Genomic DNA, 13,962 nt, shown 5'->3' on the forward strand with positions numbered 1-13,962 from the left:
TGTGTGCAGTTATTACATCTGACACTGTAATCAGTGCAGGTTTATTAAGACAAGATGTTTGGGACCAAACATCCCATAATACAGTGAAGCCATCATGGAGCTGAGGAACTCGTAAAGGCTAGTGTCCAGCCCCTGTACTCCTTATGGCTTCCGTGTTCACTTACAATATCCAAGATTTTACATGGATATTGCAGGGGCAGATCTGCACATACAGATGTGTCTTCACAGGAGATATAGTGCACCCGGCCATAGCACTATAAGGCCTGCTATAGGGGCGTGTTACCTATATCCTATTCAGTGTCTGTGGGCATGGCACATAGAGGTGCGCCATGTCAACTCTTCGTTTTTGTCTGCACCAAGGCACACAGTCTGCAATGGCAGTGTGCGTGGCCTTGGTGAGGGGACCCTAGGGTGGCACAATTAGTGCTTATTCCCTGTGGTTCCCTCTTCAGTGCTAGAATTGGGGCTGGAATCTGATAGACATCTAGCCACAGATTCCTTAATTTTTTAATTCTCCCCAGGCGTCCGGCTGGATCCTAAAATGTTGTAGTTGTACCTCTGCGCGCCTGGGATGGTGCCTTACGACTGTGTGATGACTGCTGATAGAGACATCTATCCGCAGATTCCTTTACTTAGAATGTCTCCAGGCATCTGACTGGATCCAGAAAAAAAATTCCCCAGTAGTACCTCTACACGCCGGGGGGTGGCGTCGCCTGGCTCCGTCTTGATGTAGTTCGCGGAAGTGAAGCCAATAGAGCCATATAAGCGCCGACAGAGGGGTGTCCTCCTTGCACTTCTAAGCCTTCCCCGTCTCCGCCGAGCCCTGTGAGGTTCCCTGCGCCGACTCCGGCTGAGGCTGCGCGCAGTCCTTGACGCCGAATCAGCGCCGTTCCTCTCTGCAAGTTCCCGCCTCGATGGAGGTTGTATTGACGCTGGTTCAACACCAGACAGATGGGGTTCCTTCAGTGTTCATCGACATAGTTGACGCTGGTGCCATCTCAGACCATTCATCAGGTTGTGGATGTGGTGGGCGCCTCTGAGGAGGCTCCTGTGGGTTCGCCACCCCCAGGGTTGTTTCTCTATCCTTCTGGGCAGGACTTCTTGCTCTGGCAGGGACTTGGATGTCCTCAGGCTCTAGGGCCCCCACGTTTTGGTGGCAGAATTAGCCATATGCTGTCCCCTACAGATGACCCAATGTCGCCACCTTGGATGGCCATGGTTGCTAGTGTGGCTTTTGCGAGGGCGGTGCGCAGAGCTACGGACATTTTACAAATGCAGCCACCCTCAGTCTCTCTGATCCCTTGCTGGATTTACTCAACCAGGGCACCGTGGAAGTTGCCTTTTGGCGAGTCCTTGTACAACGCTCTTCTGGGGACTTGGCGAGGCCCTCTTCAGGGGATCCGGTGGATCGTGCTATTGCACATAGACATCGCCTGGCTCCAGAAGACCCTGCTTGTCCCTCCACCCTAGGGCTCAGGCGCTGGTGATTCAGACAGCTCCAGTCTCGCTGCCTTATGCCCCTCCTCCGTTACTCCCTCCTGGTTGGGAATCTCTATGGTTGGAGTCATGTGGCCGCCATGTTTTTGCATCCACCAGTGCAGGCCTTCGATCACTGAACACGTCTTGCGTGTTTGCACGGGCTACTTCTGCCCTTTGGGACTCGGTTGAGCGTCTACTGCCCTCTCTTCCGGAGTATCCACAGACTGACCTGGAAGAGGTTATTAGTGATGGCCGAGAAATGGTGCAATTTTCCATTTGGTTGGCTATGGACCCCACCGATTCGGTGGGTCTATCAATGGCCCGATACGTTGCTCTACACCGCCATGCCTAGCTCCGCGATGGGTTTTTCCCTTCCGACGTCCAGGAGCGTCTTTGAGATTTGCCCATTGATGGGGTCACCCTGTTCGACAGACATGCTGACTCTGCAGTTCAGCATCTCATGTCTGGGTTTTCATGAGTTCCATGGTTTGTAGTCCTTGTTGTGGACTTTTGGCTTTTAGTTGCAGTATTGTCACTGCTTTTTCTGGTGCTCTGTCTCTGGGTTAAAGACGTTATTACCCAGACGGACTGTGCGCCTTTTCGCTGTCTTGTCCTTTTGTTGCCGCTGGCCAACTGTTTCTGCATTTCTTTTTATCCCTCTGCATAATAGCTCGGCTCAGAGGTGTCCCTAGCTCTTATAGGGATGTGCCATACCCTATGTGGGGTACTAGTTGGCTAATGTGTAGCTGCTCTTCCTGGCACAGGAGGTTTTACTGCTCCTGCGAAGTCTTCGGTAACTTCTCTTTAGTCAGCGCTCTTCCTGCCGTTGTAAGACATCCCCCCTTGAGACCCGCGGGGTTTCTCTCCTGGGTGTTTTGTGTTTTAGTCTATGGTTAGTCCGTAGCTCTTTCTGGTCTCTGGGGAGACTCTGTGTGTACACACAGGGTACATTCTCCGTCACAGGGTGCTGGCGGTGTACCTTCTGCCCCTGTCTTGGTTGCATTCTACTCTCAATTCTTAGTGTGGGGAATTGCCTCATTGCTCAGGCCCTATGGGGCTTTTTTACCTATGGGCAGTGGAGGTTCCACCAGCTACGTTTCTACTGCGTGTTACCTTGTGACCTATTTCCTTATGCACTTCCCTGGCAGGGACTTCGTCCCTTTGCTTATTATGTGCAGAGGTACCGGTCCTTCCGGTACTGGTCTTTGCAGATGTTTCTGATTCACTGTGGCAATGTGACGGTACATTTATTCTTCAGGATACTCGTTGTCATTATACAGTGCCTGCATGGGCCTATATCTGCCCTTTTTCTGACAGGGGGGGGGGCAGCGGCAACGTTCTGTCCTCGTCAAGAGGGATGGTGTAGCTTTTCAGTGTTTTTGACACCGTTGTGTCCTGCTAAGCTTCTTACCGGTGCCGTTGGTAACTATTGTGCGACTTCCCTTTCTCTAGGGCAGGCTCTTCGCGTTCCCCCTTGTTTTTAATTTTTCCTTCATTTGTTTCATGTATGTATGTATGTATATGTATGTATGTGTGTGGGTGTATGTCTATGTATGTGTATATGTAAATGTATGTATGTGTAGGTGTATATGTGTAGGTGTATGTATGTGCAGGTGTATATGTGCAGGTGTATATGTGCAGGTGTATATGTGCAGGTGTATATGTGCAGGTGTATATGTGCAGGTGTATGTATGTGCAGGTGTATGTATGTGCAGGTGTATGTATGTGCAGGTGTATGTATGTGCAGGTGTATGTATGTGCAGGTGTATGTGTGTGCAGGTGTATGTGTGTGCAGGTGTAGGTGTAGGTGTGTGTAGGTGTAGGTGTGTGTAGGTGTGTGTATGTGTGTAGGTGTATGCATGTGTGTAGGTGTATGCATGTGTGTAGATGTATGTATGTGTAGGTGTATGTATATGTATGTGCAGATGTATATGTGTGTGTTTGTGTGTGTGTGTCTTTGTGTATGTCTTTGTGTGTAGATCATGATTTATGCACCCAGTGTGTGCGACTACTAGGTTTTTCCTTGCCCTAGTATCCGGAGTTTTAGCCCCGGATATATATTCTCTCGCGCGCTCTTTCTCTCTCACCCACATATGGAAGAGAGCACTCACTCGCCCTCTCATATGGAAGAGAGCACTCTCATATGGAAGAGAGCACTCTCATATGGAAGAGAACACTCTCACTCTCATATGGAAGAGAACACTCTCACTCTCATATGGAAGAGAACACTCTCATGGAAGAGAGCACTCTCGGTCTCATATGGAAGAGAGCACTCTGTCTCATATGGAAGAGAGCACTCTCAGTCTCATATGGAAGAGAGCACTCTCAGTCTCATATGGAAGAGAGCACTCTCAGTCTCATATGGAAGAGAGCACTCTCAGTCTCATATGGAAGAGAGCACTCTCACTCTCATATGGAAGAGAGCACTCTCACTCTCATATGGAAGAGAGCACTCTCACTCTCAAATGGAAGAGAGCACTCTCTCTCTCAAATGGAAGAGAGCACTCTCTCTCTCAAATGGAAGAGAGCACTCTCTCTCTCAAATGGAAGAGAGCACTCTCTCTCTCAAATGGAAGAGAGCACTCTCTCTCTCAAATGGAAGAGAGCACTCTCTCTCTCAAATGGAAGAGAGCACTCTCTCTCTCAAATGGAAGAGAGCACTCTCACTCTCGCGCACTCTCTCTTGCGCTCACTCTTGCGCTCTCTAGCTCTTTCTCTCTCTAGCGCACTCTGTTCCCGGCTTTGCTGGTTTCCCTTCTCCTGGCTGGTTGACTACCTGTTGATGTGGCCACATCTTTGCCGCCGCATGCGTGCTGTTGGTCATCCCAGTCCTTGGGCTTTTGTTTAGATGTGGTGTGGTTCTTACGGTACACTCTGTCTCCTTGTGTGGATCCTATCATCCATATACCTGTATCTCTTGGTAGTCATGACTCTTTATATCTCTGCATGGTGACATCTGTCCCCTCATATTTCATTTTTTGGCATCCTCTGTGGTGTGTGTTCAGTGGGTATGCTCTGATGATGGCATGCTATTTTGTCCCTTTTTCTGGAGCCCTGTCTCTGGCGGATCCATGGGATCTTGTGCTCAGTATTGTCTTTTTGCAGAAGTTTCAACACTTTCTTCCATTTTGCACTGCCCTTTCTGATTCTGTCTCCATTCGTCCCTATCTGGACGAGGGAGGTCTCGTAACGTCCTTTGACGGGTTGTGGTGCCTTTGCCTCCCCTTGTTCATGCTCCCTTACAGTGCTTCATAGGTCTGGTGTCTGCTGCACTAGCACTGCTGTTCCCACCGTGCTTAGTCAATATTATTGACTAATAAGTTCTCTCAGAACTTGGTGGGTTGCAGTCGCAGACCCTCCTCTAATGGGATATGGCTTTGGTATCTATTCTAAGTTAAGGAATCTGCGGCTAGATGTCTCTATCAGATGAACGAGTTAGTTACCTTTGGTAACAATGTATCTGATAGCGACACTGTCTAGCCGCAGATCCCTTAACGCCCACCCATCCTCCCGGTTCTGCGAGTACAGTTCCAGGTGGGGTTCTACCTTGCAGGTGGCTTTGGTCTTCCTGAGGGTTGCTCCAGTCACCTACCTCTGGGGCAGGGTGTGTTCTCTTTTCGACACATCAGCCCTCCACCTGGTTTCCTCCAGCGTGGAGATTCTCATATTTTCCTACCCACCCTGGGGGGGGGAGTGGGTTGGGGGGGGGTGAACATTCTATGTGGTTCACTTCTCGTGAGTCATGTTCCAGTCTTGTAGTCCTTTATAGTTCGATATTGTGGTTACAGACTGTTTTTCATACAGTTCCATCCTGTTAGCACACTGTCCTTAGTTTGTCATGCCATTCGTTTTCACTGCCATTGCCTATTAGAGGGGGCACGGCTCTTCACTTTGATGGGACTTTTGCTGGGGCTGGTGCTCTATTCGCTCCCCCTTCAGTCCCTTCAAGTGTTGAGTACTTTTTCAACATTCTATTATTTCTTGTCATTGTTTCAAATGTTTTTGCTCTTTTTTTGAACCACTGTTCCTATACACTTTTTGTTGTGGCTCCGCGTTGTGGTGCGGAAAAGTTTCACTGTAGAAAACTGACGTCAGCACACGGGGGTGGGCTTTATGGCTCCATTGACGTCCCTTCCGTGGACGACGTCAGGACAGAGACACGGGCGATGCCGTCCCCCGGCGTCCAGAGGTACTGCTGGGGGAAAATGTTTTCCGGATCCAGTCTGATGCCTGGGACTATTCTAAGTTGAGGAATCTGCGGCTAGACAGTGTCTCTACCAGATACATCGTTACCGAAGGTAAGTATCTCGTTCGTTCACTCCGGTTGTGACATCAGTGGAGTGTGAAGTCGTAAATGTCCCCTCTGGACGCGCGGACGTCTTATGTGGTACCTTCCACGCTAAAACGCAGAGTCACTACAGAAACTGGCTGTGGAAACATTTTCGGATCCAGTCTTGCGCCTGTGGAGAATTCAAGTTATGGAATCTGCGGCTAGACTGTGTCTCTACCAGATAATAAGTAACTGCAGGTAAGTAACTTGTTCTTAAGTGCCACTTTGCTGCTCAGGAGAGCTATATTCCAATGTTTTGATTCAATCTGGTGCCTGGAGATGTTCAAAAGCAAGCGCTCTGCAGGTAGATTCCACTGTAAAAGTAGTTACCAAAGCTGATACTTTTTCCAAAAAGTCATGCCTTACTCTCAGTGTGTACTCCACATTGTAGCAGGCACTCGCCACTTTGCACTGAAGTAGAGGTAAATTCCAAGTACTTGTTATGGTGTATCATAATGTAAACCAAAGCACTCATTGAAGAAACAATCTTAAGACGTATTTTGATCACATGAAAAAACAATTCAGTCTTTTTGAAAGGGTATTTAAAATGAAACTTGATACACACCCTGTAAATCTTGACCTAGTGCAAAAGTATTCTGTTTCTATTCTGCCATATATCCAGCTCAAATTGGTGTGTACGCCTGAAGCGACAAAATAGGAGGCGATAAAATCTTGAACTAAGCTGTGGAAACATTTGGCTGCTCAGTAAAAGGTGTCATCATTCTGTTTAGCTCCCATTCAATGTGAGCAATGGGTATTTAGTTATCAGAAACAAAGTATAGCTACCTGTCCCTAGTGAGGCCCAGTTCTGTGCTTTAATTCATTTATCATCCCAGGATCATGGAGACAACATGAATGTTTAACGGGTAATCTCAGCCAGGGCTGCAAAGGAGAATTTGTACAGTTTGTTGCAGCTATCCGCTTGTACGATATCTTATGAATATTTTTTAGGGAAAGCACTTAAAAACAAGCACTATTTTGAAGGGTGTTTTAGGTGCTAATTTTGTGAGCTCAACACATTCCATTTTTTGAAAAGATCTCCTCAGTTTTAGCAGCAGCAAAAGAGATCAAGGGCAGAAAGGCAAAGTTCCTCTGAGAAGGTCAGAATGGTAGAACTGGGAGGTAACCCTAAACAAGTGTTAAAATGTTTTCCTTTCACGTCAAAAAGGGAAGAGTAACACCCTAAATAAAGCTTGCATCGAAGCCTTGCAGCAGAATTACCTTGACCTTGCGTGCCTTTGATGGGTAGAACCCCATCCCCCCACCCCGCCTTATTGCACTTGAGGAATGAAACTGCTGCCCAACTTGCACCAATAACATTTTGGCAGCATGCTTTCCAGGTCGAGGTTTGGGAGAGTATTTGCAACTGGCTACTGATTTCAATTTATTAATGTCAAGGAAACTAGAACATGCAGCATTTCTCATACGAAAGGCTAGTGTTTGAGTCTTTCGGATATATATACTTTTATAAACTAATGCATTAGATGTTCGGTGATTTAATTGACGATTTTGGGAGTTCAGTTATAAAAAGGTGTTAAAGAAATGAAGTAGTTAAAAAATTGAAGTTAGAGAGTTGGAGTTGCTGTGTGTGGCCAAACCATCACAGCTTATCAGTTGTTTCTGGTGCAGTCCTCGAATGTGAATGAACTGACTCTGAGATCGCCGTTGGATGTTACAACAGTGAATTGACCCCTTGTACTCTGTAGTTTCTCATCACCGTTTCGTGTCTCAATTAAAACTCTACAGGTTGAGTTTGCGGATCGGCAGATACGGGAACGTGACCGCTTCCATATTGCGACAGATACCTTCAAGTCTAGGGAGAGCCCGTCAGTTGCTATGAACACTAGACGCCACAGAAGCAAACATGATGTCAGCACGGACAGCCTGGACCTAAGTGATGACGAGGAGACACTTCCACTGAACTCCACCAGGTACCGCAGCCAACTTACTACAAACAGATTCATGGGTTGGCCTGTTTGTCTTGTGGCCTTAGATGACTTGTACTTTACTTTCAGCACTGGTATGTACACAATTGTATTTTTTGCAATTGTTGCGAAGAGACCTGTTTTTGGGTGGTCATCCCCTGTTTTTCAGTGTTGTGGGACTTACCTGCTGGGAATAAACTTTAAACACTGGGGCACTGCTAATGGCCTATGTATGTGCTCTGTAATTGCTACATAGGAAATCAAAGTTTAGTTTGGACACTTTAATTTATAACGTTAAATCTGCACCAGTTACAGACTCCATTCAAATACTTCTTTTCGTATTTAATAAAAATCCAATCTAATGGTGAATTTTAGATGTTTATTAAATATATTGAAAATGTATCTTTTAGAAAGTTACCTTTGGCCTGCCCAACCCCACTGGAGGCTAATTTTCTTTAGTTATCCAGTGACTGTCCAGCAGGTGCTTGGCCTGAATTAGGATCGAAAGAGGTGTAAAAATTGCTCTTAGACCAGGGGCAGTGGCCTAGGCATGGAGAGGTGATCAGATGGTGTGGGCCCAGGAAATTTACTTCAAAGATGCCTTCACTGAAGTAAATGTTAAGTTACACCTGCAAAGCCCAAACTCTTTTTCCCCTTGTCAGGTTGGCACCAAAACCAGTGGGAGGAAAGCTACCCAGAGGACCGGTTTTAAGTGACCACAGAGGAGGTGAGTGCTCATGGCCACACCTCTGGTGGAACGGGCCGGTTCTGCACAAGGGAAGAAGGGGGTACCAGAGTGAGAAGCACTGTGGGGTTGCTTGCAGTACAGCAAAGAAACTACTGAAAACGTTCAATAGGGTTGCACCTGGGAATGTTTACCTTATTGATTAGAGTGCGCTTGGGATTCACCCCCTCCCACTAGCTGGTGCAAGGCATAAATGTGGGGTCCCCAGAAACCATCTTCAGAACTCTTGCTGAACCGAAGGAAGACTGGACCTGCTGTCAGGAGCCATGAAAGACTGGAGCTGCCGAGTCTTGTACCCAGGACAAAAAAAGTGGACTCCAAGGGTATGTTGACCTGACCTCCTGTGTGACTACAGGGAGATAACAAGCTGCCTTTCCTTTGAAGTATCCAGCTGATCAGTGACCACTAGACCTGTATATGACTTTGATGTTGGCCTCTGCCTGGCAAACAGTCTCTAAGTGCCCTCTCCTGGAGGCCTTAGAAATGTACTCATGTAGTTGTTTGGGCATCAGAAGAAAGTTTGCAAACTTGAAAGAACTTTTCCTCCACGAGCTTCATGGAACCTGTGGGGAAAGGCATCTGATCGCAGTTCCATGGCGTTTGATTGAAATTTAGATTTGTTTCCCATTAAGGCTCTTAGCGGCTCCCCCCAGAAAATCTAAGTCTGCTTTGGGACTTAAAGTTTTCAGCAAGAAAACTTCCAAACTTAACTCCAAGTAAAGCAACTTGTAAGAATCAAGCCATTGGTTCACTGCAGCGGCTACAGTTTCAGCAGCGTCCTGCTCGAGGATTTTTCTTCTCAAAAAGTGATGATCTCGTTCTACTTATACACTTATCTTTTTATTTATTTTTACTTTTACCGAGACCAATTCACTTGTTTCTGACCAGGGCTTTATTGGGGTTGGCCTCAAATCACACCTTGGTCAATTGGTTGTGTAATTTTACTGTAGTGTGACTTTTTCTGCTGTGTATGCACTGCTTAAATACTTGACCCATTGCGTTTGATTTAAGCATGAATGCTTAGTCATGTTATGAGGGATTGAGCCCAGATTTATTTAATTTGTGTGACGTCTAGCAGGTGGTGTGGCCTTATCCTTTGAAGTGGACACGTCAACACCAAATAATTCACTTTCATGCAATTATGATTTTACCTATTTTGGCTTACTAGGTATTTTTCATGTTTTGGGAAGGTGGGCTCTGTTGCGTGCTGTGAGCATTCTGTTTCTATTTTTGTACACTTAGTCCTACATAAAGTAAAAGTTGCAATTTTCACCAGATATCCTGTATTGGGAGTGTGTTGGTGATTTGCATTAAGTAATACCATATATTGGTGTTCTATCATGTGCTGATTTTTTAGGCTATTTTAATCTGGTTCAATGTAAATAGCTAACCGGATTGCTAGATGGCTTTGTGAAAAGGAAACCACTGTCTCAGTGATAGTTCTATAGATGTTGATTGTAGTTAACATGCTTTACTCAGGTTTATGGTTTGCCTTCTTTTACAGACAATGAAAAGGGTAAATCATGCTATTGTTTTCAGATGTCATATTTTCCAGTTTTCATGGCACTAGTCCCCCTCGTGCTATGTATGGCTTACAGTTGCACAAGGTCCGAATGGTGTACACATATATAATTTACAATGTTAGCTGTTTTGTTGCCACATGTTAAATAATTGGTGTTTAACATCTGGCTTTTCACATGTAGAGGATAACTTTATTGCAATTCCCTCCTTCTTTTCTCAATGCCTACCAATTAAATTGACTATCTGAAGCAGCTAAAGGCCAGCTTAGTGCCATTTATGCTGAAAGGATCAAAGGCAAAATAGCAGATAGAATTCTAAACTTCAGATGGATAAAATAAAATGGCCTGGTTTTCTTGAACATTATAGACTTCTATAGTGTGCGCTGAATCATTGATAGGTCCTGAAGAGAATATGGATCATTAATAAGACTTGTAGTTCAGAGATAGTTCAACAGGCACAATCCTGTACCAAATCAATTCAGAGAACATACAAGGTGTTCGAAAGTTTAAAGCAGGCAAAAAAAGAAAAGAAATGAGCAAAATTGGCCACTTTTAAATCAGTTTTCAATTGAAGTAGTGCCAAAGAAGGCACCAGACACAACAGAGTTTAACATAATAGTTTGGTTGTGAAGGTGCTTTACAAAGTCAACGTTTCGATCCCCTATGCTCATATGTTTGGGATCATCATCAGGACTGACATATTATACAGCTTTTGCCTGACAATTTAACATACAAGAGATTTACTGCCTGTAAGAAGGGGAGAAAAAAGAAAGAGGTAGGTAGCTTTTAGAAAGTTATGTACTCAACCTAGAAAGCAAGAAAAGAAAATTGCTCCTGAAAGTCCGAGTGTTTCAGAGGACCATTACACTTATTCGGATTCGACTTAATTGTGCTTAATATATTGTGTTCCACTCGTGAGGGGCCGGTCGGGGTGAGTGTGACTTATGTGACTGTGTAGAGAATCACTCTCCTTGCTATATACAATTTGGAAAATTACTATTTCTTTAAACATTCGACCTTTGTGGATCAACCATTATTTGTCCCCTTGGTGGAGAATCACTCTCCTGGCTATGAACACATTTTGGAAAATTACTATTTCATTACACATTATACCTTTGTGGATCAACCATTATTTGTCCCCTTGGTGGGGAATCACTCTCCTGGCTATGAACACATTTTGGGAAATTACTATTTCATTACACATTAGACCTTTGTGGTTGTAAAATGAAAACAAAATAGGCCTGTTCACGTTTATGCTATAAGCTTATGTCTGGTTTATAAAACAGATTTGTTCAGGTTTAAATTGTATTCTTTAACATGCACCTGCACCCGTAACGTTTACATGCATTATGAGGCGGCTAGCACGCATCGGGTTTCAGGCGCGGGTTTGTGCAAAGTGAATGACTTACCCTGATAAGGGTTAGTTAGACCCTATTCAGACAGGTGGTGTTTGTAAAACGTGCCAACCTGAAATGGAAAAGGGGGACTGGTCAATGAGAGCCCCACACAGGGTCCCCTCTCTGTTTATTCTCCAACTACTGGAACTCTGCCTGACCAGGAATTTTTTCTGCTTTGACAACATCTTCTATCAGCAGATCAAAGGTACATCTATGGGGGCTATTTTTGCCCCCAACCTGGCCATACTTTTTATGGACCAGCTGGAGGTAGGCTCCATTCTGATGCCTTCTAATCCCTTTCTCCCGGGAATCAAGTTGTGGCGTCGTTATATAGACGACATTTTCCTAATTTGGAGGCAAGACACTGAAACTCTATTGCAGTTTCTCCACTGGCTAAACAATAATTGCTGTGGTCTAACCTTTACCTTGACCCATGACAAAACATCAATAGCATTCCTAGATCTCACAATTTTCCATGCTGAAGGTGAACTCCTAACTAAACTTTTTAGGAAACCCACAGAGCGCAATACGCTTCTCAATTACAAAAGCAATCACCCCAGGGCCCTCCGAGACTCACTACCTTATTCACAGTTTCTGAGGATAAGGCGTAACTGCTCTTGTAAAACTGACTACTTTAGAGAGGCAGCAATACTCTCGAATAAGCTCAAGGAGAGAGGCTACCCCAAAAGGATAGTGAAACAAGCCTCCAAGCGAGCTTGGTACTGTCCCCGCGAAGTCCTACTATCACCAAAAGACAAGACTAAAGGAGACAGAATAGCCTGTGTGACCATCTTTTCCCCAATATCCAACAAGATTAGGAAATCGATCCTCAAACACTGGCCCACCATAAACGTTGGTAATATCAAAATTGATAAACCACTCTTTGCATTTCGCAAAAACAAAAACTTAAAGGATCACCTAGTAAGGGCAGCCTTACCAGTAACTCCGCAGGACAACACACTCCAATCAGCATGGGGTTTACCCCCTGTTATTGGTCATGCCAAATGCGGAAGCTGCAATGTATGCGAATTCACGGTGGAGGGTAAAAAATTCACGCACCAAAACACCACGTATGAGAGACTATCATTCTCCAATTGTAACACATCAAATGTTATTTATGCAATTGAGTGCCCTTGTCCTAAACTCTACGTGGGTCAGACGACACAGAAAGCGAAGACCAGGATCTGCCAGCACAGGAGTCGAATACGCTGCAGAACGGCGAACGCTCCCCTAGTGGACCACTACATCAACTTTGGACACAACGAAAATGATATTAAATGGACTATTCTCAAGGTAATAAACCCCCCCCCCCAAGAGGTGGGAACATTGGTCAACTGCTGAACAGGGATGAACTTAGGACTATGATAAAATTCGACACCATCCAAAATGGCCTGAATCGCCTTGAAGATTGGACTAGTCTTCTATGAGTGCACCAAAGGTACAACATTGACAATTACTCTCTGCATGCCACGGTTGGCCACATGAAAAATTAGCTATTCAAACTATAATTCATTTGGTTCATTTGTTGCGGTGAATTTGAGAACGAGATATTAGCTGCCTTAATATAATCTAATGTAAATATGTTTTTATTAAGTCACTCACATAAGTGCCGCCCGCACGATTCACTAAATTAACTTTCACGTTAATTCACCACTAAAATGTTAATATTGCACATTGTTCCACACTCGTGACTTCCCTTCCCAAAATGGCGCGACCGAATGCCCGCGCATTCCCTCACCAAGATGGCGGCCAATGCCGATCCATCTTCTCTTTCCATTTCCCATTGGCACTAGTGCTTTTAAGTACGAGTCCCTGACGGAGACGGTAGCTGAAAGAAGGACATCGCTCCGCCAGCTCCGGTATTGCAGATTGTTGCAACACAAGGGTGCCCCGCCGCACGGTAAGACTCGCGTAAACCCGGACCGCTACAGACTTTAAACCCAGTCTGTGCAAATTGACGCGGTTCTGATCCGGCTTTCTTTCCTTTAGGAATATCTGGTTACTCTAACCTGCCCCACGCTATCCCTACAGAAGTCCATACCTCAGAAGGACTGCGCCCAGGTAAACCTGAGCCCGCGCCGCGCTTTGAATCCCTTTCCTTTGCTCCCGCACGGGGCTCTCATTGACCAGTCCCCCTTTTCCATTTCAGGTTGGCACGTTTTACAAACACCACCTGTCTGAATAGGGTCTAACTAACCCCTATCAGGGTAAGTCATTCGCTTTGCACAAACCCGCGCCTGAAACCCGATGCGTGCTAGCCGCCTCATAATGCATGTAAACGTTACGGGTGCAGGTGCATGTTAAAGAATACAATTTAAACCTGAACAAATCTGTTTTATAAACCAGACATAAGCTTATAGCATAAACGTGAACAGGCCTATTTTGTTTTCATTTTACAACCACAAAGGTCTAATGTGTAATGAAATAGTAATTTCCCAAAATGTGTTCATAGCCAGGAGAGTGATTCCCCACCAAGGGGACAAATAATGGTTGATCCACAAAGGTATAATGTGTAATGAAATAGTAATTTTCCAAAATGTGTTCATAGCCAGGAGAGTGATTCTCC

The 13,962-nt window shown here is 45.2% G+C and overlaps 1 protein-coding gene across 11 annotated transcripts in view; it reads left to right on the plus strand.

Moving 5' to 3' along the window:
• Window positions 1–13,962, plus strand: part of NUMA1 (nuclear mitotic apparatus protein 1) — an 832,005-nt gene that overhangs the window by 609,508 nt on the left and 208,535 nt on the right. For all 11 annotated transcript variants that reach the window (XM_078658631.1, XM_078658637.1, XM_078658630.1 and 8 more), the window contains one exon: window positions 7,556–7,740. In XM_078658631.1, coding sequence (XP_078514757.1) covers window positions 7,556–7,740 — 185 coding nt within the window. The remainder of the gene's footprint in view (window positions 1–7,555; window positions 7,741–13,962) is intronic.

This window comes from Lissotriton helveticus, chromosome 8, assembly GCF_964261635.1.
Source record: "Lissotriton helveticus chromosome 8, aLisHel1.1, whole genome shotgun sequence".
In the NCBI taxonomy this organism is placed as follows: Eukaryota; Metazoa; Chordata; class Amphibia; order Caudata; family Salamandridae; genus Lissotriton; species Lissotriton helveticus.